Genomic DNA, 17,385 nt, shown 5'->3' on the forward strand with positions numbered 1-17,385 from the left:
TCTTATAAATTCATTATGTTTATTCTGCTTTAATTCTTTCAGCTGTCCAAATGTCTGAAGATGGCACTGCATAAAGGAACATTGTCGATATTTGAGAACAATGTTGGGATAAGTGATGCTGTCCTCTTGGATCCAATGACAGAGGATGCCTTTATACAAAACCTTAACGAACGATTTAATCATCAGCAAATTTACGTAAGTGTCTTTGGAAATATATTTATGTCAACACTCTGGTTTAACTCTTTTGTACTCAGACTACTCTGACAAATGTAATATTTATTTATTCTCATTGTTTTGAATTAATAATGCATTATCTGTGTGTGTGTGTGTGTGTTTGTTTACATTCTGTGGCATCACTTGAAGCCATTTGAATGAAACAGCTTCTCTGTTAAGCTTTTTGCTTTCAGATTACTCTGTCAAATGTAAAGCTTATTTATTCATATTGTTTTGAATTAATCATGCATTGTCTTGTAGCTTTGAGATTTTGATGATGTGATTGTATGTTTTTAGGATGACATTGTGGGGTCAGTGTGAGAGACTAGATCTGATCAGTTTGAACATAAAACATGTAGAATATTTGGGCCGGATATGGCTGGTTTAAGAGCAGGACTAAAGTAGAATATGGTACTATAGGTTGGAATGGGTAGTGTACTGTGGGGCAGGGTACTTGTTCTGTACTGTAGTATGGATAGGGTACTGATCTATGCTAAAGAGGGAAGAGAGAATGGTTTAGTTTGTAAGGGTAAAAAGAGTATTCTTGGTGAGATACAATACTGTGGGTTTGTTGGGAGGAGAGTACTGGTCTGCAATTTAGGGTGGATCAGGTATTGTTGGGTAGATAGAGTACTGGAGATGGAAACAGAGTACTGATTCTGTACAACAAGGTTATAGAGAGAGATATTCTTGGGTTTGATTGATAGTTTGTATTCTAATTGTAAACCTCAGGTAAGTTTTCATCCAGGTGATATTAAGGCCATATGCATCTTATTCCCCATCATTCACTCATCGTTTACCCCTCTGGCATAGCATATCTAGAGGTACATTATCTAATGTTATATACTACTGAATAAATCTACAGATTTAGGCTGTCACTTGGCATGCATGCGTGCATTTGTATGTGAATTGAGTTCGATTAAATTATACTGGGCTTTTGCAGTGTGTCCATGTTTTAGAATGATAAGGTGTGGTTTAACCCTTTAGTGTTCAGATTACTCTGTCAAATATAATGCTTTTTCATTCACATTGTTTTGAATTAATCCTGCATTATCTTGTAGCTCTGAGAATTTGATGATGTGATGGTTTATTATGAAGATGTCATTGTAGGATATGAGTGAGATGCCAGATCTAGATGGTTTGAACATAAAAGAAGTAGAAAATTTGGGCCGGATATGGCCGGTTTAAATGCTAAAGGGTTAAAGGAAATTTGACTGCTGTTTCTAGCAGGCTTAGTAATCCTATAAAGAACTTCATTCCAATGGATGGCTTTCCTCTGTTTTAAATGATGAATGTATAACATTTTGACTTGAGTCTTCTCTGTAATCTAATTGAACTTAATGGTTGAACCATTGTTTGGTTTCAATCACGTTTCACTGCTTTCCCTGTTTTAACCATCACCATTAACAATCATCCAGCTAAGTGGTTGTCGTCATCATCATCGTGGTCGTCGTCATCATCGTCGTGGTCGTCCTCCTCCTCCTCCTTGTGCCATCAACAAACCTCTCCTGGTGACTGTCATGCCCACAAAGAAGAAACATGAAATAAATGTCGTCCAATAGATACTCTCTGGCAGAGTTGGAACATCTATGATTAAGGTTGTTCCAACTTTAATCACCGATGTGACATTAATAGATATTAAAGTGATGATGATGAAGAATAAGAAGAAGAAGAAGAAGAAGAAGAAGAAGAAGAAGAAGAAGGTGGTGGTGGTTTTGGTGGTGGTGGTGGTGGTTTTGGTGGTGGTGGTTTTGGTGGTGGTGGTGGTGGTGGTGGTGATGGTGGTTTTGGTGATGGTGGTGGTTTTGGTGGTGGTAATGGTTTTGGTGGTGGTGATGGTGGTTTTGGTATTGGTGGTGTTGTTGTTGGTGGTGATGGTTTTGGTGGTAGTGACAATAAATCACTTCATTTCACGTTTTTAGTTTGCCTCAGTTCACTCAGCCGTACATGGGCAGTCTTGCAATTGACTAGCATTCCACATTCTTTTAGAAGGGGGAATGCTTGCTTGTGTACTTAGACAGCAGGTTGGCATTATTTGAATGCTACAGCTACGCGAGGAAGCACATTGTGAGCAGTGGTGTATAACAACATCTGGCAGTCTGACTAATAACAATGCTTCCTCACATCGCAATAGCATTTGAACGATGCCACCCTCCTGGGTATGTGTACAGGCAAACACCTTCCCCAAGGTTAAGGCACTTTCCCTAGGGTTAAAGCAGTGAGCTGGCAGAAACGTTAGCCTGCTGGGCAAAATGCTTAGCGGTATTCCGTCTGCCGTTACGTTGTGAGTTCAAATTCCGCCGAGGTCGACTGTGTCTTTCATCCTTTCAGGGTCAATTAAATAAGTACCAGTTACACACTGGGGTTGATATAATCGACTTAATCCGTTTGTCTGTCCTTGTTTGTCCCCTCTATGTTTAGTCCCTTGTGGGCAATGAAGAAATAAGAAACACTTACCCCCAAGGGAATGTAGAATGCCACTTACAACTGACTGGACTGGAGCAACTTGAAAACATAAAATGAAATGATTTACTCAAGAACAGAATACCCCACTGGTCTGAAAAGGAAAACCAAGATTTTGTGATTGTTAGTGAGTGTGTGGTGGGGCCTGTGTAGGTTAAAGTAGAAAGGAGAGGCAAACAGTTTAGCAAGTTGAGTCTTGCCAAATTGTTTGCCTCCCCTTTCTACTTTAACCTATACCTACTGACTCAAGAGGAAGCCACTTCTAGCTGCTTTGAATAAGGCAGTCACAACACTACAACTTCAACTGCCTTTCACACTGGAATTTAAGCAGCATATCTATTTGAGCAACTGTAGCACATACCTATTTGAGCAACTGTAGCACATACCTATTAGTTTAGCTCACCTTGATGAAAACTTCTATCTTTTATAAAATATTTGTGTCCAACCTATACTAGCATGGAGAATGTATGTTAAATGATGATATATATATATATATATATATATATATATATATATTATATATATATATATACATATATATATACTTTATTTTAAGCAGCAGAAAATTCAACAAAATCTGTTACTCTGAGTTTCTCGTTGCCGTTCATCAGACAGATATATATATATCATGTAATCATGTGACCAACTGGGCTATCAGATGTTGCTGAACATCGCTGGTCACAATGCACTTTGCATTGTTTTAGCCTTCAAATGATGCCACCCTGCTGGCTAAGCGAACAGGCCAACAGAATAATGAGTTAGAGAAAGTTGTGGCAAAAGAGTACAGCAGGCATTGCCACCTACCCCTGCCAGAGCCTCGTGGAGCTTTAGGTGCTTTCGCTCAATAAACGCTCACAATGCCCTGTCTGGGAATCAAAACCGCGATCCTCCGACCGCGAGTCCGCTGCCCTAACCACTGGGCCATTGCGCCTCCACACACACACACACACACACATATATATAAATAGGAAATAGTAGCACAGCAAGGCACCAATGTTTGAAGGAAATAGCAGTCAATAACCATACGACAATATGTAAAGCTTCACTGAATGTAGAAAGGCAGAAATGTGTGAGGGCAGAGAACATAAAATATTTTCATCTTACCTCATACATCTTTGCCTCTATATATTCAGTTTAGCTTCACATAGCATTGTATGGTTATCAACTGCTATTTCCAGGAAACATTGGTGCCTTGTTGTGCCACTATTTCCTATTTTTGATTCAACATTTACAGTGCTTATCGCTGCAAAATAATACTAATTTATTGTAAAAATATTCATAATTTGATATATATATATATACATATATATATCATCATCATCGTTTAACGTCCGCTATATATATATATATATATATATATATACATACACACACACATATCATCAGTTGGTTGTCTACAAGTCAGGAAAGAAAAAAAAAAGAAACTCTAAAAGAGAGATTGACCAGTAATACTTTTTTTATATCATTGAGCAGTATATTCCTGATTATGGCATATAACTGGTCAGAAAGTAAAGTTACCAATAGTTATGCACCTACTTTTGCACTCATTAATAATGATGATTCTTCAGGAATGCTGGCTAATTGAAGTGCACAGTCTATTTTATGCTGGTGATGAATAAGAAATGGACAGAAAGGAGAAAGTGATGAAAGTTGAAGATTTATTACATTTTTCGGGAGAATAAAACATAGTTGCCTCCATTGGTATGATTATAGCCATGGCTGAAGGGACCCAGCTGTGTCTGCATATGCTCCTTTGTCCAAAAAGGGGGATAACCACATTTGAAAAATGAATTTTCTGTAATGAGGACATCGACAAAAAATTTCACTTTTTGAGTTCAGGAAGGTACCCAGAGCGTGTGAAATTTCTTTAAAATTATTTTCTTCTTTACAAAACAAACTTGCACTACTTACTTCCACTCAGATAATGGCCCACATTGTTCCTGCAATTTCCAGTTGGTTATGTACAATGTTCCTTCCCCTTTTATATAGCTGGCTAATGTTATAATGTTGCACCTTTTCATCCCCTTTTTTTTCATTTTATTCCACTATTTATCGCCACTGAGTGAACAAAGACTGAATATTCACCTCCAGGATACACTAACGCATGCACTTCCGGCCAGAATGTCTGAAGAGACATCAATATTTTCAAGTGAAATAGTAGGTGTGTAACAGTCGATAACTTTCTGACAGGTTATACGCCATAAGCGAGAACATACTACTTGACAACATAAAAGCATAAGCATCATCATCATCATCATTGTTATCATCATCATCATCGTCATCATCATCATCATCATACTCATCCCCATTTAACTTCTACTTTCCCATGCTTGCATGTATCAGAGAAAATTTGATGAAGTAGATTTTCTATGGCTCAACGCCTTTACTGTCACCAATATATAGGTGCAGATGTGGCTGTTTGGTAAGAAGCTTGCTTCCCAACCACATGGTTCCAGGTTCAGTTCCCACTGTGTGACACCTTGGGTGAGTGTCTTCTACTATAGCCTCACTCCGACCAAAACCTTGTAAGTGGATTTGGTAGATGGAAATATATATATATATGCACATATACAGATGTGTGTGTGTGTATATATATATATATATATATATATAGGTGCAGGAGTGGCTGTGTGGTAAGTAGCTTGCTTACCAACCACATGGTTCTGGGTTCATTCCCACCGCATGGCACCTTGGGCAAGTGTCTTCTACTATAGCCCCGGGGCGACCAAAGCCTTGTGAGTGGATTCGGTAGACAGAAACTGAAAGAAGCCCATCGTATATATATATATATATATTATATATATATATATATATATATGTACATATATATGTGTGTGTATACGTTTGTGTGTCTGTGTTTGTCCCCCCAACATTGCTTGACAACCAATGCTGGTGTGTTACGTCCCCGTAATCTAGCGGTTCGGCAAAAGAGATCAATAGAATAAGCACTATGCTTACAAGCAATAAGTCCTGGGGTTGATTGGCTCAACTAAAGGCGGTGCTCCAGCATGGCCACAGTCAAATGATTGAAACAAGTAAAAAAGTAAAAGAGTAAAGAGTATATATTATAAACTTTCTCTCTCCAAATGAATCATTGATTATTCACCAAACTTTATAGAAGCATGAAAACAGTGAAAACTACTTGTTCCATTATTGGTTACGATAATAATAATAATAATAATAATAATAATACTAATAATAATAATAATAATAATAATAATACTAATAATAATAATAATAATAATAATAATAATAATAATACTAATAATAATAATAATAATAATAATAATAATACTAATAATATAATAATACTAATAATAATAATAATAATAATAATAATACTAATAATAATAATAATAATAATAATAATAATAATAATAATAATAATAATAATAATACTAATAATAATAATAATATAATAATAATAATAATAATACTAATAATAATAATAATAATAATAATAATAATAATAATAATAATACTAATAATAAAAACTCCGAAAGACGAGAAAGGTTGTATTGTTTCTGTCACATTGGTAATATTTGGTGTGTAGAAAATGGTTGGAATTGGTTTTTAACTTCTCCTTAAAGTAATCATGTACAATTTATCATGTGTAGCACTGTCGGACAAAGAAGAAGAGATGACTATACGTATATATTAAACTTTGTTGTTCTTTACTGAATGGCAACAACACAATGCTGAGTTATGTTTTAATAAAAGTTTTGCTATTGCAATAAAGATGCACATTATTATTGTTTTTATATATTTTTCAATAATGTAAAAATTTTTTTTGCCTTTTATTGAAAAACCGTTGATTTCCTTGTATTTTCTGCATTGTTCTGCGGCTGGAAAAGGGTGAGTGGGCGAGGGTGCTTCCCTTTACTGATGTCAGTGATGGTAAAGTTTTCTTGATAAAGTCACGTAAATTTTAGTGGTTCTGTCCGTTTTCTTCTTCTTCATCATTCACCATTATCATCATCCTCTTCTTCATCACCACCACCACTCAGTGCAATCATCATCATCATCAACATCACCATTACCATTATTGCTGTTGCATCAACGCCTGTCTTTGTAGCTTGGGTCTCTGTGTTCAGAGATGATGGAATAACATTCTATTGTTATTATCAGCAACAGTTGCAGGGTCTCTAAATGAGTTGACCCCCAGGAAATGTTATGCTGCCATCCTGGAGGTACATAACCACCAGTGTTAGGTTCAGAAAGTGCAGTAGATATATGTTGATATCTAGTAAGAAGGACAGGGGGAGAAAGGGATAGGGTCATTTCCCCACCCCATCCTACAAAAATCTTAACAATAGTGGCAGTCAAAATTAATGTAATTCTGTCCCATAAGACACCAGTTTGGTGGCATACCCAGTAGGGTATGGTAGAAGATGCTGTTCATACCAGATATATATACATACATCGTCATCATTATGTCTTGTTTTCCATGCTGGCATGGGTTAGACAGTTCGATTGGAACTGGTAAGCCACAGAGCTGTACCAGGTTCCAATCTGATTTGGCACAGTTTCTACAGCTGGATGTCCTTCCTAATGCCAACCACTCCAAGAATGTAGTGGGTGCCTTTTACGTGTCACCGGCACTGGCCGCAACGACAATTCCATTTGGTTTGACAAGTCCTCTCAAGCACATCAAATTGCCAAAAGTCTCAATCACTCATCATTGCCTCCATGAGTCCCAACATTCAAAGATCACACTTTACCACCTCGTCCCATGTCTTCCTGAGTCTATCTTTTCCACTGGTTCCGTCCTCAGTTAGAGATTGGCACTTCTTTACTTTAACAGCTGTCCTCATCCATATGTATCACATAACCACACCAGTGCAGATGCCTCTCTTGCACACCACATATGATGCCTCTTATGCTCAAGAGATACTGAGTCATACATACACGCTGACATTGCACATCCAGCAGAGCATTGTAGATTCATTTCTTTTAAGCCTTTACATGTCCTCTGCAGTCACAGCCCATGTTTCACTGCACACAGGCATCATACAATCTGCTTTGCACTCTGATGGAGAGGCCCTTTTTTGTTGGCAAAGGTAGAAGCTCTCTGAACTTTGCCCTGCCTATTCTTATTCCGACAGCCATGCTTTCAAAGCATTCTCCTCCACTGCTGACTTGGTCACCTAGATAACAAGAGCTATCGACTACTTCTAGGTATCTCCCCTGGCATTTGATAGAGTCTACTTTCTGTATATTTCTAGTGTTTACTATACCTGTGCATCTGCCATACACAAAGGCTATTTTCTCTGTTAACCTTCCTACGATATTACTGCACCTCTTATGTGTCCATAGCTTGCATCAGGTACACCTTATGGAGTTTCTACCTACACCTTTTCTACATATTGAGCAGGGCCATCCACTAGAAAGGATTTGTGATTTGTCACTTTCCTGCAAAGATTTCGGTTTTTGCTAGATGAACTCTGAGGCCTTTTGATTTCAGTCCTTGCTTCCACAAATGATTTCTCAAGTTCTGATAGTGATTCAGCTATAAGAACAAGGTCATCAGCATAAAGGAGCTCCCAGGGGCAGCCCAACTTAAATTCCTTTGTTATTGCTTAGAGTACTAGGATGAATAAAAGGGGGCTGAGGACTGTCCTTGGTGGAATTCTATTTGTACCACACTATACTTGTTGACAACGTATATGTATATATTATCCTTTTCTACTCAAGGCACAAGGCCCAAAATTTTGGGGGAGGGTGTCAATCAATTAGATTGATCCCAGTGTACAACTGGTACTTAATTCATCAACCCCGAGAGGATGAAAGGCAAAGTTGACCTGGGCGGAATTTGTACTCAGAGCATAGAGACAGATGAAATACCGCTAAGCATTTCACCCGGCGTGCTAAAGTTTCTGTCAGCTTGCTGCCTATATGTATATATTATCATTATCATGATATATATATGTGATGTTTTTGCAGCTTCAATAAAAAAAAGTATATATATATAGGCGCAGGAGTGGCTGTGTGGTAAGTAGCTTGCTAACCAACCACATGGTTCTGGGTTCAGTCCCACTGCGTGGCATCTTGGGCAAGTGTCTTCTGCTATAGCCCCGGGCCGACCAATGCCTTGTGAGTGGATTTGGTAAACGGAAACTGAAAGAAGCCTGTCGTATATATGTATATATATATGTGTGTGTGTGCGTGTGTGTGTGTCTGTGTTTGTCCCCCTAGCATTGCTTGACGACCGATGCTGGTGTGTTTACGTCCCCGTCACTTAGCGGTTCGGCAAATGAGACCGATAGAATAAGTACTGGGCTTACAAAGAATAAGTCCCGGGGTCGATTTGCTCAACTAAAAGGCGGTGCTCCAGCATGGCCGCAGTCAAATGACTGAAACAAGTAAAAGAGAAAGTAAAAGAGAGAGAATATTGTACAAGAAAATTAATCGACAATAACAATTGAATACATGCTGTATATGTTTCAGTAGCATGGAAGTTTATTCATAATTGGTGTGTGATGTAATCAGAAATCCCTTGCCAATTTCTTCCAGCATTCGAACTTGCAGTAGAATAAAAATCAACTGCTCAGAGATTTTCAATTCCAGGAAATCTTAGGAGAATTACACTTTAATCATATTCTCAGTAAGAAAGGTTAAATAAAGAATCCAGCCTATCGATCATTTTTAATATGATATCATCAACTCATTCTAAGAAAAATGAATGTGGTCAGCATTTACGTACCTTCCATTGCAATAGTTGGTTATAGCTATGTATAAATTTACAATTGCATTGACTGTTACATATATTTTCCCAGTCCTGCAACACAAGAGAATTTTTAGATGATACTAGAACATTAAGAAAATGCAGCAAACTGCAGTTTTATCCCGCAAAATATTTAGTCTAATAAAATACAAAGCTATACAAAATATAATAAAAATACATAGATATAGAAAAAAAAAATATAAAAAAGCTATTGAATAAATCCTTAAACAAGCATTCTTAATCGTGTAATTGGATGTTAAATTGGGATATTAAGTAATTCATTTCTTCGTATTCCTGCTCTGTTAATTGCATGCTGGAGGCTATTGAGCTAATAACAATGATCAACTGGATGCAAGCCAATTGCTTGTGGTAGCTTGCTACTGATGAAGCTCAAGAAAGGAGAAATACATAATTAGCTAATTCTAATACTTTTACTGGTTTCAATCACTAGATTGCAGCCATGCTGGGGCACCACCTTGAAGAATATTTAGTCAAATACATCAACCCCAGTACATATTTTTTCATTAAGCCTGGTACTATCATTCTCTTTTGCTGATCCATAAACACACCAACACGGTTGTCAAGTGGTGGCGGAGGACAAACACAGACACAAAGACATACATGCACACATATATATATATATATATATAATTCTATATTAAAGATATGAGGAATTTTGTACATTATTTACATTATTTACATTAGACGGCTATTTGTCCTTGTTTGTTGTTAACACAACATTTCGGCTCATATACCCTCCAGCCTTCATCAGGTGTTTTGGGGAAATTTCGAACCTGGGTTCTCATTCCTAAGGTATTTTTCGATATTATTATTATTATTATTATTATTATTATTCAGGTCACTGCCTGGGGTTAGAATCTTGGGGTTAGTAGCCCGCACTGTGAACTACTATGCCATATGCCCATTGGTTCATGCATAGTGGTTAAGAGCATGGGCTACTAACCCAAGATTCCGAGTTTGATTCCAGGCAGTGACCTGAATGATAATAATAATAATAATAATAATAAATATATGCATATTTGCATATATATATGTATATATATATATTTAATTCAATACTCTGCTAAAGTCTTCAGCCTCTTTTAACTATTGGAAATTTCTACTAATTGTCAACTTATAAGTGGATGTTTCACATTGTGTTTTTACAGATGAAACATTGGCCCTGTTGGAGTGTCATTTGCATACCTAGTCATTATATGTTGAAGTAGGGGTTCTGAATGGGGTGAGATAATCACCAAAAAGATGCCATGCAAAAGTTTTCAACCACCTCAGATATACAATACATATGAAGATATAGTGTTTTAAGGCAGAAAAGGCCTTGTGAATGGATTTGGTAGATGGAAACTGATAGGCCATCGTATCTGTCTGGGAGTGTGTTTGTGTGTGTCCATGTGTCTGTGTTTGTCCCCCACCACTGCCTGATAACTGGTGTTGGTTATGTTTATATCCCTGTAACTTAGCAGTTCAGCAAAAGATACTGACAGAAGTACAAGTCATTAGAAAACAATAGATACTGGGCTTGATTCATTCAACTAAAAACAAAAATAGAATCTTCAGAGTGATCCTCAGCATGGCCACAGTTTAATGACTAAAACCAATAAAAAATTAATATATGTGAACACACACAAACACACACATACACACACACACACACACACACACGTGCATATACACTCTTGCCTTATAGACTGATACACTCATATGAACACACACATACCCACTCACACACACACACACACATATACCTGCATTAACACAAATTCCAAATATGGACCAGTGGTCTGCTAGATGTTGTTATTGTGTGATATCTCTGCAAGAATTTTAACTAATTTACTTACAAGGTTGAGAAGCAATAAAGCTAAAGCAATAAAACCCTACAACTCCTTTTTTTTATTTTTATATTTTCGTTTTGGGCCATTATCTATTTATAGCTCCCGCTTGAGAGTTCTCCTTGCCCTCTTCCCTCAGCACCGCTTCATTTAAATCTACCAAGTTCTACCCCAAATGCTTTTGTTTTCTTTCTTTCACTCACTTTGCTTACCAGTTGCAAGATAACAGAGTTAACTTGCTATATTCTCCCATTTAACAATTTCCTTGCTTCAGCACACCATTAGTATAGACTTCTCCATTTTTCTCCTGTTTTCATTGAAGCTCAGACCTGCGGCAAAATGCAAAGTGAATTTCTAAAGGTGTGTCGGAAAATTTTTGTAAACCAAATTAGTGTCTATTGTCGGCAGCCTTCTGATAACGGGAGTGGATGTGGAGGAGCGTTGAGGTGAGCGAGTGAGTGAATGAATGAAAAGGTGAAGTGACTAAATGGTTGGGGAGGTGAGGTGAGGTGAGTTGACCAAGTGGATAATTTTAGAGTGGTTATTTATAGATTGTCAGTTCAAAATCTGGTACAGCAGTTTATTTTGCATGAATGGGCACAAGTGTGGCTGTGTGGTAAGAATGTTTGAATAAAGGCGGCGAGCTGGCAGAAATGGTAGCATGCTGGACAAAATGCTTAGTGGTATTTCGTCTGACATTGCATTCTGAGTTCAAATTTCGCCAAGGTTGACTTTGCCTTTCATCCTTTCGGGGTCGATAAATTAAGTACCAGTTGCGCACTGGGGTCGATGTAATCGACTTAATTCCTCTGTCTATCCTTGTTTGTCCCCTCTGTTTAGCCCCTTGTGGGCAATAAAGAAATAAGAATGTTTGAATAAAGGCGGCGAGCTGGCAGAAATGGTAGCACGCTGGACAAAATGCTTAGCGGTATTTCGTCTGTCTTTAGTTTCTGGGTTCAAATTCCGCCAAGGTTGACTTTGCCTTTCATCCTTTCGGAGTCGATAAATTAAGTACCAGTTATGCACTGTGGGTCAATGTAATCGACTTAATCCCTTTGTCTGTCCTTGTTTGTCCCCTCTATGTTTAGCCCCTTGTGGGCAATAAAGAAATAAGAATGTTTGTGTCCCAACTACATGGTTCTGGGTTCAGTCTCACTGTGGGACACCTCAGACAAGTGTCTTTTGACATAGCCCCAGGCTGACTATACATACATGTGTGTGTGTGTGTGCACATGCGTGTGTGTATGCACTTGTTTGTATCTCCTTGTCTTGACATCACATGATAGTTGAAAATGTGTGTAACTGTCATATAAGTTATGTCATTCATTTTGAACATTCTGCAAGAACTTGTCTGGCCATGGGAAAATATTACCTTATTTGGAAACAGGTGGCGGGGATGGCAAGTGGAAGGGCATCCAGCCAAAGAAAATCTGCATCAATAAACTCAGTCCAACACATGTAAGAATGGTAAAGTAGATGTTAAAATGATGATGATGATGACCACAGTTTACTTTGATCTTTTTTTGATCCCCTGGTCAGTGCTCTTTGATCTATAATCAATGGCATCACCATTCTAACGATTCCATCTTCTTGTATATCTTAGACTGCAGTGTTTATAATGGCTTTCTTTTATTAATTCACTAGCTGTATAGCCCAGCATTGCTCGGGCTTGTTTTCTTTTCGACCCTTTAGAATTTGAATTTTTGAAAAGTAAACATTTTGCATTATGTAGCTTGTTATTCTCTTTAATTGAACACTTTTCACTTGGGGGCTGCATGGTGACCCCAATAGAGCTGCTAGCATAAAAAAAAAGGCACCAGTACATTCAGTAAAGTGGTTGGTGTTAAGAAGCATATCCTACCATAGAAACCATGCCAGAGCACTACATCATGCACATATGGTTGTGATGCATACGCCTGGTGTACCTCTATCAAATGGGTAACCATGATGGCTATATTGGGCTTTACATATTTGTACCCCAGGATTACTTTGATGGTGTGCGCTGCTCTCTCACATCCTTTCTACTAAAGGTTCAAGGCCTGAAATTTTTGGGGAAAGGAATAGTTGATTTCATTGACCCCAGTGTTTCATTGGTACTTAATTTATTGACTCCAAAAGGATGAAAGGCAGCGTTGACCTCAGTGGAATTGGAATTCAAAACATAAAGATGGACGAAATGCTGCTAAGCATTTGGCTCAGCATGCTAAGGATTATGCCAGATCACTGTTTCATAATAATAATAATAATAATAATAATAATAATAATAATAAAATGCCCTGATGCAGTACCAGGCACTGGCTTCATGGCTGCTGATCTTAACTGATTGGAAGTCTTATCATGTACATTGTTTTGTCTTGGTATAAAAGATGGACTACAGCAAATATTCTGCTCAATGCCACAGATTTGCTTGTCAGTTGTTTGACCATCACCAGTTGAGCATGTCCCTTAGTGGCTGACGATGTGTGTATACCTGATCACAAGCAGAAGTAGTGGGTGAACATCATAGCCATGTGTTGAGAGGGATTCTTGGAAGTTTGGATAATTCACCTCTGAAAACATGGGTGTTTCGTTCAACATCCTTAAACAAGCCTTATTCAGGAACCTTTTGAGTGGGATGGGTTACTCGACCAGAAGAAAATTCTAACTGGGCCCCACCTGCAAGGTCATGTGCTGTTTATCTTGATATGAGATCACCATGTCATGCACATGTGGTTGTGATGCATGTGCCTGGGCTACCCTTATCAGACGGGTAGTCATGATGGGTATACTGGGCTTCATATATTTTACCTCAGTGTCACTTTGATGGCATGCACTGCTCTCTCACTCAATAATAATAATAATAATAATCCTTTCTACTATTGGTACAAGGCTTAGATTTTTGTGGGGTGGAGGACAATCGATTGCATCAACCCCAGTACGCAACTGGTACTTAATTTATCGACTCCAAAAGAATGAAAGGCAAATCCACCTTGGTGGAATTTGAACTCAGATCGTAAAGATGGACAAAATGCCACTAAGTATTTTGCTTATCATTATGCCAGGTCTCCATATTGATAATAATAATAATAATAATAATAATAATGAGCAGGAGGACAATAAATTTGATTTTTTTACATATAAAATTGTTTTATGAAATTCTTTTATTTAAATAGTTTGTCTGAAACAATTCATAAAGAGAAAGAAAGAAAGAAGTGGTTGCACCATTTCCTTAGCATTTCTTCAGACAAACACGTCCCCTTCTCCACTTCACAAGCAAACTTTCTCAACATTTTGCCAAAAATTGAAAGGTGAACTTGTTTGTGTAAACAAGACAATGTTTACTGAGGGGGAGAAAAAAAAAATAAATAAATAAAGGTAAAAATAACCTGTTTTAAATTCTTCAGATCTTAAAAAGGTCAAAACATTACAATGAAAAAAATTATTTTCTCAGAATTTTTTATATTTGCTTCAAATTGATGGACCATTAATTGTCTATAATTCTTGCACCATTTCTGGTTTCTTGATAAAAATATAACCATTCAAAACAGATTTTGCCAACACTAATGTCGTCGTCATCATCACCATCATAACCACAACTGTCATAATCATCATCATCATCATCATCATCCCAGTTATTATCATAATCATCATCAGTTATTATCACTACCACCACCACCACCACTACTACTACCACCATTGCCATGAGCCTCATTACTACAATTCTCAGGTTTGGCTGTCATCATCATCATCATCATTTAACGTCCATTTTCTATGCTAGCATGGGTTGGACGGTTTGACCAGGGTCTGGTAAGCCATGGAGGCTGCACCAGGCTCTAGTCTGATTTGGCAGTGTTTCTACAGCTGGATGACCTTCCTAACGCCAACCACTCCATGAGTGTAGTGGGTGTTTTTTATGTGCCACCGGCACAGGGGCCAGAGCAAGCTGGCAAATGGCCACGATCGGTTGGTGCTTTTACATGTCACCAACATGGATGCCAGTCAAGGCGGTGCTGGCATCTGCCAAGTTCGGATGGTGCTTTTTATGTGTCACCTCCATGGCTTACCAGACCCCGGTTGAACCGTCCAACCCATGCTAGCATGGAAAATGGATGTTAAATGATGATGATGATGATGATGATGATGACAACAGTTTCGTTGTCCTTGAACCAACAGTCAAGGAGGAGTTAACAAACATAAATATGTAATGGACAGAGAAACATCACTCAAATTTAAATTAAGATATATAGACAGACAGACAGACAGACAGACATCTTGGTATGTGTGTGAGAGCATGTGTTTATGTGAATGAAGTTTTACCTCCTTTCATCTTCATGTGTGTTTGCTGTATGCAAATACATTTAAGCAAATGCACACATATTCGTACAGGTGGTGTTGTTTGCTTGCAGTTCATTTCAAAAACATGTTTGGGATTCTTAGTGTGTCCTCATATATTTTACAATCTTTGTGGCTGGAAAAAGTATATTTAAACATTTGTTTTCAATTTTCTTCATGATTACGTCTGGGTTGTTAGTTGTTTGATCGACTTCGACATTATAACCTTGGTTGGTAACAGATGAGGGCTGGTTACAAGGACAGTATTTGGCCATAGTAAACAGTTCCCCAATACTATCTCATATGTTCTGGGCAATCATAGAAAGGTAAATGGTAAAATAATGATGATGATGATGATTACTATATATGCATATGTTAAATGAGTCTGCGCCATACAAAGTGTCTCACCATTTGACACCATCCTTGGTCATTTCCTTCATAACCTTCAACTCCCTGTGATCAACCATTGCTGGTTCTTCCCATGTTTTCTTGAAGATTCTTCTTCTGCAGATCCATTCTCTTGGACTTCTTGACACTTCTTCACCCAAATATCATTCTCCATACATAAGATGCACCATCCGAACTTGGCAGATGCCAGCACTGCCTTGACTGGCATCCGTGTTGGTGACACATAAAAGCACCAACCGATTGTGGCCATTTGCCAGCCTGCTCTGCTCTGGCCCCTGTGCCGGTGGCACGTAAAAAGCACCCACTACACTCATGGAGTGGTTGGTGTTAGGAAGGGCATCCAGCTGTAGAAATACTGCCAAATCAGACTAGAGCTTGGTGCAGCCATCTGGTTCGCCAGCCCTCAGTCAAATCGTCCAACCCATGCTAGCATGGAAAACGGACATTCAATGATGATGATGATGATACATATCCCATGTCTGCATCAGTGCAACTATTTCACTGGTGTTCTCTTACTTCTAAGCACACCTGTGCATCTGTTGTATGCAAAGTCTTCTTTCTTTGTGATCCCACAACACCTTTTGTGCATCCTTTGTTCATATTGGTTGCACAAGTTGGAATTCTTACATCCTCCATATCTGTATGTCATACATTGCCACTTCTCACATCTCAATAGAGTTCTGCCTTCTTTCTTGTCAATTTAAATGTTTGTGAGATGCTTGTGGTACCTAGGTTTCCGAAGCAGTCATCCATCCAAGTTCTAACGGGGCTCAACTTTACTTAACCTTGGTGATCAAAGATGACCGATGCTTTCAGCTTGATTTGGCCTTTACTTCAAAGTTTTCAATTTTAGATTTTATGTATAGATTTGAAGTGAATGTCTTTCACACATAATAGAGATAAATATTAAAGTGAGCCTTTGGTCGGTTTGGTTTCTAGCAGAGGTCTGTAGATAAATTTTACAATGGCTCTGTGGTCTGATGAGTTCTTGGTTGACGTCAGTGGCTGACCACAGCTACTGTTTTCTTTTCTCCTTTTTTTCCTCTTTTAATGGTTTGATCAGGAGTAAAGAGTTGCAGCTTTACCCTTCAGGGCAAGGGCTATAAAAAAAAACATCATGAATATGAGTGAGGAGGAGTGGAGAATTCTATAGGGATGATAATGAGGGAAGGAAGAATTGTTGTTAGTGGCTCATGCAGGGAAGAGAATATACTGGGGGATGGGATAAACGGGGATGATTGTGTCTGATGGGTTGAATTAGCAGTGGCTTGAAAAGTGGTGAGGTCACAATAGTAGCTCTAGTAGGTAGAGTGAGGAAACAATATGTTTGTTGAACAGAGATTGGATTCATCATCATCATCATCATCATCATCATTTAACGTCCATTCTCCATGCTAGCATGGGTTGGACGGTTTG

General features: G+C 38.1%; 1 protein-coding gene across 1 annotated transcript in view; it reads left to right on the plus strand.

The window, feature by feature from the left end:
• Window positions 1-17,385, plus strand: part of LOC115221073 (unconventional myosin-Ib-like) — a 139,504-nt gene that overhangs the window by 91,615 nt on the left and 30,504 nt on the right. Inside the window, exon 2 of the mRNA XM_036510347.1 lies at window positions 43-195. Coding sequence (XP_036366240.1) covers window positions 61-195 — 135 coding nt within the window. The 5' untranslated portion in view covers window positions 43-60. The remainder of the gene's footprint in view (window positions 1-42; window positions 196-17,385) is intronic.

The sequence above is a fragment of the Octopus sinensis genome, linkage group LG17, assembly GCF_006345805.1.
Source record: "Octopus sinensis linkage group LG17, ASM634580v1, whole genome shotgun sequence".
Classification (NCBI taxonomy): Eukaryota; Metazoa; Mollusca; class Cephalopoda; order Octopoda; family Octopodidae; genus Octopus; species Octopus sinensis.